Raw genomic sequence first — 14,304 nt, forward strand, 5'->3', positions numbered from 1 at the left:
CGGCCGCCTGCTTTTAAAACCGAGGGGGGGGGGAGAGAAAGGAGGGGGTGACCGCGCCATCCGTTTCCCCTGCCGGAAGTGACATCCAATCAAATCTGGGAGCTAACGTGAAAGCGTGTGCTTTGACTTTTTGATGTTCAACGTGATGTTGCTGGTGAATGCGCCAGGGGGAGCCACCACTGGAACTTTTTATTGATGGATTTCAAACTTTCTTTTGCCAGATAGAACATGAAGTGCTGCTTCTTGTTTCTAATGTTCATCCAAACCTTATTTTGGTTTGTCACTTTCTGCTCGACTCAAGACGATACAGGAAACACAATTGCAAAATAAAAATGCCACACGTTGAATGAAAATGTGTCACTTTTTTTTCTGTTTCAAAAATGTTTAGCGTTCGTTGAATGTTACAAGATGGCTCAGAAATAAGTCTAAAACATATTCTTGTAATATTCTGAAGTTTGTCTCACAAACGTGAGTTGTTTTTTGTTTTTTTTTTTTAATTTGATTCTCTCAGTTTAATGAAAAACAACAACTTTATTTCTGGTAAGACTGAGAATTTTGCGTTGACTTTGAGTGTGGTCTCTTTCATCAAGGAGAACGTGACGATGAAACAAGGCAAATCACTTACGTTCCGGTGACGGGGCCCTCGAGAGGTGGCGGACTTGGCCCCAAGGAAGTCCTGAGACGCCTTTGCACTGGAAGCTGTCACCTGATATCTGAAGCCATTTCCTCCTCAGCCCAACCAACTCCTTGTTCCTTCCTCCTTCGAAACAAATCCATCGGCCTTTCTCTTTCTCTCTCCATCTTCATCCTCTTCCTGTGGTACGATAAGGACGCAGGAAATCCACTGGGCCACTTCCTGTCACACTCTAGATGGAGACATGACATTGAAAGACGAGTTGAACATCCTTCATGGAATGAGCAAAAATAAATAAATAAATCAAATCAACAGTGACAAATGAACTCACATTTCAACACAAAACGGAAAAGACAGATTAAACGGTTTTCATTTTTGGCCAATATGAGAAATAACTGTTGACAGTGATCGTAGTGAGAATTGAAGAGATGATTGACTATGAAGTTGTCACATTTGCTTTGGATTTGATTGCCGACTTAAGTTTAGCAGTGTGTGTGTGTGTGTGTGTGTGTGTGTGTGTGTGTGTGTGTGTCACTTCCGAGGATTGTTGCATCCAAAGCCTGGTGAGGGGGATAAAACGGTGTGTGACTAAAGGGGGGCTGAAGAGAAAAGTGAAAGCCGACTGAATCCACGGAAACAAACAAACAAACACATTGAGTTCCATCACATAGACCTGAGCTGTTTTTTAAACATCATTTTAGAACTAAGTGTTGCGATTAACGCATTGCTAACATCATGAAAGAAAGCTTTTTTTAAAAAAAAATTAATTTACACTTGCGCAAGTTAATACCCTGTCGCATTAAGGGAAAATGCTACGTTCGTAGCATTTAGCCTACAAGTATGTTCGAACTTGCGGGGACAGTCTGAACGTATTTGGAGGTCAAAATGTTTTTTCTCCACACTTCCGTCCACTTGGCCGATCCGTGTATGACTCGATAAATCAGGTTTTTTCCAACATCGAGAAAAAAAAAACAGTGAAAGTTCCATACACACAATCACATGTCCATTGAAGTTTCTGTGACACAAAAAAAGGGACTGCACTATTAACTCCAAAGGATCCCGAGACTACATTTTCAGTGTCTGGCTAGCAGGCGGCAGCGCGTTCCCATACATGACGTCAACTTAGGCAACCGCGACAAAACAGACAAGATTTTGAAGAATAAACCAAGAACGACGGCGTGGAAGCAACTACGAAGCGTGTAAATTGTAACAGCGGTGTTCATCAATCAGCACTCCGACCACCTATTAATCAATTTATCAGGATTTTGCCCAGGAAAATCTCCTGGAAATTGGAAGCGGGAGGATGTTTTTCCGGGTGTGCGCGTTGAGGCTGCGCACAAGTACTGGCTGTACTTGTATTTCGTCTTCTGGTGGATTCCAGCAGATTCTTTCTTCGCTGCACACCACAACAACGATCACAGGTATGAAAGCAAAGCTTAGAGATCATTTATGCAAGTGCACAAAATATGATTTGCAAAATGTTTCTATATGCAAGTTTTAAAATGACCGTTTAAGAAGTAAAAGTATACTTTTGTGATAAACGCCGTGATTACGGATTGTTAATTTAGAGTAACGGAAGATCAAACGTGCTCATTGATCGGGACGTTTCATGTGAACAAGTTAAAAATGTCCAATATGTGTTTTTGTGGCGCCAGTTTGACACGTTGCAGGGCTTTTTTTTTGCCGTTGAACACTATCGCCAAAATTTAAAGAATGCGTCGGGGTCAAAGTTCATTAAGTTAAAATGGGGTAAAACTTCATTAAGTTAAAATGTGATACACACAGTTTAACTTAAGTTCTATGTCATTCTTGGCTCACCTGCTATTGTATTGAGATGCACACTCCATTATCTCATCCTGCAAACAAATTCATTATTGTGCCATTGTTTATGCCACCTATTTGACATTATGATGCATGATCTGTAATACAGTAAATAAATCTAATCGACAATATTTCTTTTCAATAATTTTCCGGTGATGTAAGGAGAAGGTGTCACCATGACTCAGCAAATCTGGGTGTTGTTGGAATGGACAAAATCTCTTGATCACATTTCTTTTCGATGGAACATTTTACTTGTAATAAAGTGCACCTTGAAGTACAAGGTACACAGCAAGATGTTAATCTTCACAAGTTGTGATGTAAATGACACGCTGCGTGCTACAAGCGTGGAATCACATTCGTCAAGTATTGCAAAGTATTCAAATGGGTATTTTTTTTCACTGATTTTTTTTTCACTCATTGATTACGTATGCCAAGAAAGAACACATGCTTGTTTGTTCATACACTGGCTGCTTTGTTGAAAGCAAATAAACTGAGTTGCAGGCCATGTTTTCAGCGGACACTCACCCAACTTCATCCATGTCTTGATATTGTCGTCGCCACTATTGTGTCACAAATATGGCAACCATCAATATGATACATTCAGAATCAATATTTCCTCAACAGTTGCAACTAGCGATTGATGAGCGTCAGGAAGTGGGTCAGCATGTCCTGTGGGGCAAAATAGTTCTTCCGCAGGACGGATAAATTGTTTCCATTCATTCTTCTTTAAACATTTCCTCACGTCAACTTCAACCAGAGATGTCCAGCAAGGTCGCCGTGGTAACGGGGGGCAACAAAGGCATCGGCAAGGCCATCGTGCAGGCGCTGTGCAAGGACTTCCAGGGTGACGTCTACCTCACTGCCAGAGATGAGTATGTCTTGTCACATGATGAACACGTGACCTCCTCAACACCAAAAAAGACTCATACAAAATGAAAACATTCTTTTTTTCCCGATAGGGGGCGTGGTAAGGAGGCCGTAGCGTCCTTGAGCGCTGAGGGTTTGAAGGCCATCTTCCACCAGCTGGACATCAATGACGTTGGCAGCATCAGAAAGGCTGCTGACTTCTTTAAGCAAAAGTATGGCGGCGTGGACGTGCTTGTCAATAATGCCGCCATTGCTTTTAAAGGTAGCACAAATCTACAGTACCTACTGTATTTTTCACGCCATAAGTATCACCTTAAACGCTGGTAGACAATTTTTTTAAATAATTGATTTAACAATCATGACCTGACCTGCTGTCCGTTGCCAGCAATGGTTGCATGAGAAACCGCACTGCCGAGATGGCTGCATTTATGGCACTCCTTCACTGTGCTCCTGAAGCTCAACTCCAAATGCTTCTTTTTGCCCTCATTTGCTCCTTAAACAGTCACATAGAAACTTCCGCATTTCCCTCCTGTGGCAGCCCGCTGCGCCCTCACGTGTGCGCACTCCAACAACACTTACTTTTCCGTGCCTTTTTGTCATCCGTGTTTAGTGAACGACACGGCGCCGTTTGCCACGCAAGCCGATGTGACGCTGCGGACCAACTACTTTGCCACACGGGACATGCTGACCCACTTCCTGCCGCTCATCAAAGCAGGAGGTAGCGACACGCACACTCTGGCCCACACTCTCCTTCCTGCAGGTGGTCGTCTTGAGCCACGTCGTCTTTGTTTTTCAGGCCGCGTGGTCAACGTGTCGAGCTCCTCGGGCGTGCGCAGCCTGCACAAGTGCAGCGAGGAGCTGCAGAAGCGTTTCCGCAGCGAGGACATCAGCGAAGATGAGCTGACGACTCTCATGACGCGCTTCGTGGAGCTCGCCAAGAATGGCCAGCACAAGGAGGGGGGGTGGCCCGAGACCGCCTACGGAGTCTCCAAGATCGGTGTCACGGTACAGCACGGCAACTTTGATCAGCACTTGAGACGTGTTTGGCTCAACAAAAGTATTTGGACACTTACGGCAAGTCAAAAGTATCGGGACACATCCAATAACAAAGGTGGGGTTTGCACAAAAGCATCGGCTCACCTGCAGTGAAAATTAAAGACAAGTGTTGACAAAGTTTTGGGACACCTTTACAGGAAGAAAATGTGGGGGTGAGGGGCCAGGGGGGAAGGATGAAAAATAAGGAAATATGTGGAAAGAAATGTATTGGGATGCATGGCCGGAAGTCAAGGGTGAAGAAACTCCAAAAACAAAAAGTATTGGGACACATGCAGTCGACGAAAAGTGAAGGAAAGGTCGTGTATTGAAAAAGTAAAACAAAGAAAAGAGCAGAGTTTGGACAAAATAATTGGAATTTATATACTACTACTAGGTCGGCAGAATGTGGATTACCTCAATACGCGTCTTGATCGATAATGTCATCGTGACTGTCAGCGTGTGTTCTTTCAGACGCTGTCGATGATTCACGCAAGGCGTCTGTCCAAAGAGAGACCAGACGATCAGGTAAAGAGCACACGGTGTCCTTTCGGAAAGTCTCGCGGGTGTTGAATGTCTCCTGTGGAATGCAATTCTGCGGTGGTTATGCTCAGATCCTGGTGAACGCGTGCTGTCCCGGCTGGGTGCGCACCGACATGGCGGGCCCCAAAGCCACCAAGTCCCCAGCGGAGGGCGCCGAGACGCCCGTCTTCTTGGCTCTTCTTCCAGCCGGAGCTTCAGCGCCTCACGGCAAGTTTGTGTCGGACAAGGCGGTCCAGGCTTGGTGAAGCCCATGATGTCTCCTCTTTCAGCCAGATGACATCAAATTCTTCCATCCGGCATATTTGATCTGTTCTGGCGACAGTTCGGCCGTGCGGGGATCAAAGATGGTGTCTGCGGCGCAAGGGAATGCAATGTTTCCACAAGCTTTGAAATACAAGTCAAGAAAGGCATATCAGAGTGAACGTGGAATGACACATTCTACCACAAATAAAGAAAAGAATGATTTTGAACAACTCATGTTACATTTCTGATCTAATCAAGACGGTATTGGAAGCACCTATTTTTTATTATTTGCCAATATTTCACAGCTCAATCAAACAAAAATGTGTCCCACCGACGTCTGGGAGACTCCCTTTTGAAGGTGAGAAACAAGTTTGGCCTTCACAGACGGCGAGATTCACTTCCATTGACGAGATAGTGGTTTCAGACCTTGTGTGCTGTGCCCCCGGAAGGACAACAATATATGAGTCGATCAGAAGTGTGGCTACACAATGGAGGGAATCTCGCACTGTACATTTTGGTCACGGCCAAGTTTGCGGCGGCAGTTAGCTTCCCGCGGTTCGTCGTGAAGGCCTTTTCACTATTTTGTGGGAAACATCTGGTCGTTACCATCAAGTTGATGTCATCAAGGTGTTCGTTGTAAGCAAAATCAGTCAATGGAAAATAAATGACGTGAAATCGGGACTTTGAGATGTAAATGTTTTAGCGGTGAAAAACGTAACCGGGGTCCAGTGGGTCGAAACGAAGCTCGACTGCAGTCAAAAGTGAAGTAAAACATATGAATTCTAGTGACACTCAGTGGTCATGTTGGATATTACATAAAAAATACAGTGGAATTGGGTGGCACGCTGTCGACTGGTTAGCATGTCCTCCTCACAGCGCAGAGGTCTGGGGTTCGATTCCTTCTGCGTGGAGTTTGCATGTTCTCACCGTGCCGGCAAAAACATTTGGGCCAGGTTCATGGAACGCTCCAAATCATCCCTAAGTGTGATTGTGTGAATCGTTGTTTGTCTCTGTGTGCCCTGTGAATGGCTGGCAACCAAGTTGAGGGTGTACCCCAAAGTCAGCTGGGATCGGCTCTGGCACGCCCGCGACCCTCCTGACGATAAAGTGGTTCGCACCACGGACGGATACAGCGGAAGTGAGCGTTTCAATTAGCAAACTGAGATGTGGCTTACAATTAAACACCATTTGAAAAAGGACTTTTTTTTTTCCCTATTCCCAACTCGCTCCAAAATCCTCCGTGACTGGCAGTTTTGTTCGCCACTGAATTGTCGTTTCACGCCTCGAAAACCAAAATGTCACCGCGCGCGCTAATAACCGCTCGTTTGTGTCATTGTCGCAGCGTGAAATAAGTCAAGATGCCCAAGTCCTCTTTGACTTTCTAATGGCTTTATTCCACAATGAAAAGCATCACTGACAACCTTTCGGGACCTTTTCTCAGGAGTGTTGAGCTCGCCCGAAAATCGAGTGTGTGTTGCGTTGTCATCGTGTTGACATTTCGCCGGCTTTGTGTTGACAGTGGCCGACAACACGTCACACTGAGTGAAAGTATCCGACTTGGCATTTTACTCTTCGACTTCATGTCGCCAAGCGTTTTAGACACATGAAAACAAAGGACATACGTCCTGTCGATAGCTTTGTCAAAATGATGGAAGGCAGCGAGGGGAAAATATATGATGCTTTAAAGCGGCGGTTGTTTTAAAGTGTTCTCGAAATACACTCGAGTTGAGTAGGAAATCGCATCGCATCGAATTGTCATCGGAATTGATCACACTGTATATTTTATTGTCGTGAAGTATATCATATTATTTTGTGCATGCAAATACGTCATGTTTTTCTGCTTTCTTCCCTCCAAATTTTGCTGCTGTAAATGGTGAATTTTTCCATTGCGAGACAAATAAAGATTTTCTTATCTCATCTTATATCCAATTTGATGGTCACAGGAGATCAGCACATTTTCATGGAATTGTACCAGATCAAATTTGATCTTATCACGATCGGAGCGACTCCTATTATATTGTATGGGAGTATCCTCGTATAGTATCGACTTCAGTGATCGAGGGTTGTGTTCCTACCACGGACGGACGTAAAGTGGAAAGTCCCATGTACATCATCTGAATTGGACAGCGTGGGAGATGGACTAATCCTGTGATCTGCAAAACGACTGCCAACAAACACAAAGTGACCACCGTCGTCTGTCTCGCCGTCACACTCATCACTGTCATCAGCAGCAGCAACACACGCACCACAGTCACTCCACACACACACACGCACACCACCGTTTTGTGATGTTGGATGTGTCATTGATGCCATCTCACCTTGATATGATGCATTTCTTTGAATGAATGGGTGTGCGGGAAAGAAATCACATTTCCACACAACGGAACTAATCCTCTGTGTGCAGAAATAAAAACCATATATGACACTATATTCGCAGCTCACATTTGTGTGTCAGTCAAAGTGAAGGTTCAGTCAATGGTAGCAGTCGCCCGGCTGATTGTATTAACGCCACAGATGATTGCATATCGACATTCTTTTTAGAAATAATGTCTTGGTATAATCATAAAAGTGCAACCTTGAGAGTAACCTTTCGGTCCTTGCGCACCACTCGTCCTTCCTTTTGTAGATGAAACAAGTTTCCAAACGTCAGCATAAAAAGAACATTAGATTAAGCCTCTTGGGGGGAGGGGGGGGTGGAAGCCCGAAGACATTATTATTTGATATTAATCCTACAAATCACAACCATGAAGACGATTGATGCCTTCTTCAGCATCTGCAGTTTACGGAGATCGCCGCCAGAGGTCAGTAGAGCGGCGTTCAACGCCCTCAGGGCACATGACGTCACCGCATGCGCCTAATGGGGACGTCTTGCTTCCAGAAGCCGACTTGGATTGAGCCTAACTCATACGCATCACTCAAAATAAATGCAGTGGTGCCTTGAGGCACGATTTTTTTCTTTTCAGGACCATGCTTGTTACTCAAAACATTCATATATCAAATCAGCTTTCCCATCGAAAGAATGAAAACACCATTCATCAATTTCAGCCCCCAGGCCAAAAAAACACATTTCAAAAACAATAACAAAATCACACTCTATAATTTTGCATTTTGTAAAAACAGAGTAGTAAGATCTTGAAATAGAATATCAAGAATGAATCATCCAATTCCGTGTGCTGCTACTCTTGGTGTGCCCCACCAGGAGGCAGTATAATACTGTACCGCCACACAGGCACGATCAAACAACAGAACAGAACCTCATCAACACAATGCCTCAGTAAATTGCTGTCATTTGAGTCATTTCTCATCAAGGATAAAGAAAATGTGTCTGTCTGTCAATTGTTATTCTCTTCCTACATGTGTTGTTGGAGGATTTGAGTTCAAATATTCGTTGCTTGAAGGGTTGTAAAATTAACTAGCAACTATTGACACTAACGTTAGCATGTCAATGTATTTTTCTATTCATGTTAGCATCAAGCTAACAGTCCAGCCGATGCAGTTTGCTCGTTTTAGGCCCCCCTGGTGGCCTCACTAAAGCTCAAAAACAAAACGAACATTCGGTTGGGTCTTAGCTTGATGCTAGTCCGATGCCACATTCGGCTCGAATCATTGACGTTAACGGGATCCTATGTTTGTCAGATGTCCCAGTCGGGTGGTAGCATGATGTTAGCACACTGCTTGTTCGTTCTGCCACGGATAGGTCATGTTCTAATTGGGTCTTAGCTTGACATGAGCGTGGCACTACGGGTTAGCGAAATGCCAGAAGAAATGCTACCCGCTGATTGATGAAAAGTGAGACAATGTTAAAAAAAAAATATATATATATGTCAGCGATTTTTTTTTTTGTCTTTTGTTGGCCACTTTTTTCTCTTGGGTCTCTTGAGGAGATCTGACAGCTTGGCCCCCGACTAACTCTCACATACGACCGCCCCCACTCACAGAGCTCTGTGACCGCATGAACATCAGCGGAGACTCTTGAGAGCAAAGCTAACGCGTCAACAAGCGGCATGAGGGAGGGCCCCCGCTGGCTTGCTTGCTTGCTTAAGAAACGTCAATGACTTGGACGCCACTGGCTGAAACCGAAGCTCAAAAATGCCTCCTCATCATTGTTAGCATCTTCTCGTCTTTGTTTTAATCACATTTTCAGAACGCTTTCAACATGTTTATATCCATGTTTTCATTCAAATTCATTCTTCCATCCGGTATATTTGATCTGTTCTGGCGACAGTACAGCCGTGCGGGGATCAAAGATGGTGTCTGCGGCGCAAGCCGTGCGTTGACAAAACATAGCAGCGGGAAAACCTTGTTGGACGCTGTGCCGACATTTTTGTGACAACATATTTGGAAGAAGGCGGGATGTCTTTTCTTTTCTGTCTGCGTGTCGACTTCCTGCCGAAAAGAAAACAACGTGACGCCTCACCACATGCTGACGTGTTCTTTGGTTTTTTTTTTTTTTTTTGTTAAATTCTGTGCTACCGGATGACCAAATAGTCAGTATGAGCGGCGTACTATTCATGTAATCATAATACGGTGGAGTCCCGCATTCTCGCGATTTGCCACCTGTGGTGCATGAGCATTTGTTTGTTCATTTGTTGGCTTGTCCCCGAGTTACTGAGTTTGGTTTAAAACCTTAATCGGGAACCCAAAACACTATTTGAAATCCTACTTTGAAACCCAAACCCTGGATCAGCTCGGAAAGGTTAACTTTGTGAGTGTGTGCGCCACCTTGTGGTATGTTGGAGGGAGCGCATTTCAGAAACATCTACGCTGGAAACGGGACGGGCGTCGTCGTTATTCTCCGTCCTTCCGGATGTGGAAGTCGGCGAGGCGTCTCGGGTAGTCCTGCGGGGCGGAGAGGGCGCTGAAGCCGGCTCGGGCGGCGCTCCGGGGATCTCATTGGCTGTTGCCTCTCATCTCATCAGGGGCCGCTCGGCACATATGTGGTGTGCGCCGGATTCGGACTGCAACACAGCCCTGCGTCACCCTGAGGCTGAGCTGGCCCCCAAAAGAAAAAAAAAACAAAACAAAAAAAAATAATTCAAAAAGAGTAAGCAAAAATTGCAGTGGCCATTTGTTCACTGGGACAGCACGGCTCAGGTGGTAGTGCGGTCAGTCAAATGGCATTGCCAGTTTTCCCCTATCACCATTAAAAAAACCAAACAAATAAATAAATTGTCGATGGGGCGTCAGTGCAGTTTTCCAAACGTTATGCCTGTCAATCAATTGGTGAGTTGCGATTTTTGCAGACTGGGTGTGTCTATGGATGCCCGCATTGGGTTAACCCTGCCTTTGCATGGCCCCGCCCAACATTTAACACATTAACATGAAGAGTTTACCTGGGAACAATTTTACATTGTGAAAACTGGTGAAAAAGAAAAAAAAAAAAAGCATCAAAAAGTTTCTCCACAATAATGGATTCTTCCTACTTGTGATGCCAGACGCGAGCGGGGACGAAGATTGCGTGAAAAAAATTGGAGATTCTGCAAAGGAGGAAGCAGGAAAAAAAAATACACATTTTGGATTAACACGTCTCTTCATTGTCAAGGCTTCAAATTGTGCGCACACAAAAAAATGATTGAAATGCTCAATTGGAGTTTTTTTTCTCTCCAGCTCAAACAATGTCAAAAAAGGTTTTCATTGCTGAGAAAGTGAAATGGAGTTCATTTCAAACATTCCTTGACAGAAGCTACTTTTCATGTAAAATCTCTCAATCTCTGAGTTGATGGCAGATTTTATCGCCCTAAATGAATCGAGGGGCCATAAATCACATTCCCTTTTGACCCGGTTCTTAAATCCATCGGTTTTATACATGTACGTTTTTATTGAAATGCATATTTATCACAATGTTGTTTTCCTTTGCATTCTTAGAGGCCTGTGTAAGTCCTGCACCTTTTCGACCCAAAACTATCATAATAATAATAATAATACATTTTATTTATAAGCGCCTTTCAAGACACCCATGCACTAGGCGTGACAAAAAAGTCGACGTAAAAGTTCATAAGAGATCCGAAGCCTGTGTTCATATTTGTAGGACATCTCGGAAACTCAAAGGTGTTTCTTTCCGGTATATTGTGCGCATATGCTGAAATGACAGATTTCGTCAGATGGCAAATGTGCGTTTCGGAAGATGATGAAGCGGTTGCGTCGTGTTATTTCCATCCGCAGCAAACTTCACACAGCTCGAGTCCTGTAATTGGAGCGCGGCGCCGCCACTGAATGTCACTAAATGTCAGCGGCCTATGAATAGACTTTCATTAGCACGTCCATCTGAGACACGACCGCGGCATCGCTCCGACGCAAAACGTTCACAAAATCTAGTATGCTTGACGCCGTGAGATCCTCGCGCCGGCGTCTCACTCCGCAAACGAGAAAAGTCTGCCATGGTACACCGGAAGTTGTATGGCGAATGGCGAGTCCCACACGACACGCGGCAATTCTCAAATGACACCAAGGAAGTTGTTCATTGCAAACGGGAAGTCTCCCGTGCCACACAGGAAGTCTCACGCAAAGTCTCACGTGACACAGAGGAAGCTCCGCATGGCGAAGCGTAAGTCGGCCAAATTTTGCTGAGGATTTTAGGAAGATGGTTATCGTCTGTCATTGTGTCGAAACAATGATCAGCTTGTCAGCTGGAGGCTGGATGAAAAATATTCTTTCGTCTGTAATAAAAAGAGGAAAAGTTGTCGGTGACTGCTGACAAGATGAAAACGGACAGCTCCTCTGGAGATTCTTCCTGATGACTCGCTGGAACAGACGGTCCCACAATCTTTGCAATCAATCAATCAATCAATCAATCAATCAATCAATCAATCAATTCATCTGCCCATCCATCAAGAAAATCCTCAGCTGTCTGCCTTCCGACGCTCAAACCTGCAAAAGATTTGTGACCGCGATTGATTGAGTCAGAGTAGAGAGAGAAGGCATTGATTTGAACACCACGATAACGCTCGACTTTACCTGGGGCCGGTGTTGCCATGGAAACAGCAGCGCAGCAAAGCCAGAAGAGACCCCAACTTGTTCAGAGAGCCGCTCCTGCGACAGCGAGGTCCACGCATACCGGTAAGCCGGCCCATTCCCGGGGCCGATTCCGCCGCCGTGCGAGTCAACAAAGACTCGATCCGATTTCGCCCAAGTGAGAATCCCGTCGGGAGACGCCTGAGGGGGATTTTTCAGACGTGTTAAACCTGTTCACTCTTGACGCTGGGATTCGGTGGTGGACTGCCATTGCTGCCATGACTATGGAAAAGAAATCAAAAAATTAATACAATTCTTAACTCACAGGAGAAGTGATCAGGAACATCTTTGGAGACCGCCGATGATCAGGCCGACCTCGTTTATGTTCGGGGGCTTGGCTGCGTGCCCGGAAATGAAACAGGGGGGTCACAAGACCACTTTGCCACATGTCAACGTACACCAGAGGGGTTGCCGGTTCTCTCTTTTTGTGTACGTGTGTCTCTCTCTCTCTCTCCCTCTGTATGTACGTATGTGTGTGTGTGTGTGTGTGTGTATGTGAGTGATTCAGATTTTTATTTTTTTTTAAATCTTATGAACTCTCAAAAATAGTTTTAGAACGACACGTTTCTGGAAGGTGGCAGCTCGCAACTTCACAGCCTCGCACCGCAGCATATGTGCTTGACCAATCAATCAATTCATCTGCCCATCCATCAAGAAAATCCTCAGCTGTCTGCCTTCCGACGCTCAAACCTGCAAAAGATTTGTGACCGCGATTGATTGAGTCAGAGTAGAGAGAGAAGGCATTGATTTGAACACCACGATAACGCTCGACTTTACCTGGGGCCGGTGTTGCCATGGAAACAGCAGCGCAGCAAAGCCAGAAGAGACCCCAACTTGTTCAGAGAGCCGCTCCTGCGACAGCGAGGTCCACGCATACCGGTAAGCCGGCCCATTCCCGGGGCCGATTCCGCCGCCGTGCGAGTCAACAAAGACTCGATCCGATTTCGCCCAAGTGAGAATCCCGTCGGGAGACGCCTGAGGGGGATTTTTCAGACGTGTTAAACCTGTTCACTCTTGACGCTGGGATTCGGTGGTGGACTGCCATTGCTGCCATGACTATGGAAAAGAAATCAAAAAATTAATACAATTCTTAACTCACAGGAGAAGTGATCAGGAACATCTTTGGAGACCGCCGATGATCAGGCCGACCTCGTTTATGTTCGGGGGCTTGGCTGCGTGCCCGGAAATGAAACAGGGGGGTCACAAGACCACTTTGCCACATGTCAACGTACACCAGAGGGGTTGCCGGTTCTCTCTTTTTGTGTACGTGTGTCTCTCTCTCTCTCTCCCTCTGTATGTACGTATGTGTGTGTGTGTGTGTGTGTGTATGTGAGTGATTCAGATTTTTATTTTTTTTTAAATCTTATGAACTCTCAAAAATAGTTTTAGAACGACACGTTTCTGGAAGGTGGCAGCTCGCAACTTCACAGCCTCGCACCGCAGCATATGTGCTTGACACGTACAACTGTGAGTGTGTACATCGAACTACTTCTCCAACTTGGAGTTGAAGCTCAACGCTCAGGGATAATCCGCCTCAAAGGACAAACAACATTTCTTACTCCTCAATTTTTGCAAGCGTGTTTGTCTAGCAACTCCAAAACTCTCAGTGGGACCACCTGGATTTTTAAAATTATTTTGTAAATAAACAAAAAAAAAAAGTTAAATCCAGCTTTTGTCATCTAAGCCGGCTAAAGTCAACCGTCTCCTTTTTTTCACGAGAACTTTGAAATGGTCATTCATACCTTGGTCACATCCCAGCTGGATGACTGTCATTTGCTTTACTTTGGAGACTGCCGATCCTCCATCAAACATCTCCAGTTGCTCCAGAATGCCGCCGCTCACCTCTTGACTGGGACTCGTAAGAGAGAGCACATCACTCCGACTCTGGCATCCCTTCACTGGTTCTTTTTTTCAAATCTTGAAATGACCTGTGCCCACTTTGCCTCTCTGAGCTCGTCCTTACATGCCCGGTGCCTCAGGTCAGCAGCCATTTTGAAGTCTGGGTCTTTGTTCGACGGGAGTTTTTTTGCCAAATTCCCTCAAAACCGAAGCAGGGTTGCAAGACAGGTCAAGATTTTTTTTTTTGCCTGTCAAGTCTCAAAGTGTGGGACAATTGTTTTCCACAGCACGGACGCAAAGAGTGCGCGTCGCGG

The 14,304-nt window shown here is 45.2% G+C and overlaps 1 protein-coding gene across 1 annotated transcript; it reads left to right on the plus strand.

Moving 5' to 3' along the window:
• Positions 1 to 1,933: 1,933 nt before the first annotated feature.
• LOC109510228 (carbonyl reductase [NADPH] 1-like) lies at positions 1,934 to 5,144 on the plus strand. Its single transcript, XM_019860396.1, has 7 exons — positions 1,934 to 2,055; positions 3,213 to 3,327; positions 3,415 to 3,584; positions 3,933 to 4,040; positions 4,119 to 4,327; positions 4,829 to 4,882; positions 4,969 to 5,144. The coding sequence occupies exons 1-7, from the start codon at positions 1,938 to 1,940 to the stop codon at positions 5,140 to 5,142; spliced, it is 948 nt and encodes a 315-aa protein (XP_019715955.1). The 5' UTR covers positions 1,934 to 1,937; the 3' UTR covers positions 5,143 to 5,144.
• The last annotated feature ends 9,160 nt before the right edge of the window (positions 5,145 to 14,304 follow it).

The sequence above is a fragment of the Hippocampus comes genome, unplaced genomic scaffold (genome assembly GCF_001891065.2).
Source record: "Hippocampus comes isolate QL1 unplaced genomic scaffold, H_comes_QL1_v1.1 scaffold39, whole genome shotgun sequence".
NCBI classification, from domain to species: Eukaryota; Metazoa; Chordata; class Actinopteri; order Syngnathiformes; family Syngnathidae; genus Hippocampus; species Hippocampus comes.

Bases quoted from the DNA above. Each gene is read 5' to 3' on its own strand.
- LOC109510228 (XM_019860396.1), top strand. From the start codon at position 1,938: ATGTTTTTCCGGGTGTGCGCGTTGAGGCTGCGCACAAGTACTGGCTGT. The intron at 2,056-3,212 runs GTATGAAAGCAA...AACTTCAACCAG, and splicing joins CACCACAACAACGATCACAG to AGATGTCCAGCAAGGTCGCC. The intron at 4,883-4,968 runs GTAAAGAGCACA...GGTTATGCTCAG, and splicing joins AAGAGAGACCAGACGATCAG to ATCCTGGTGAACGCGTGCTG.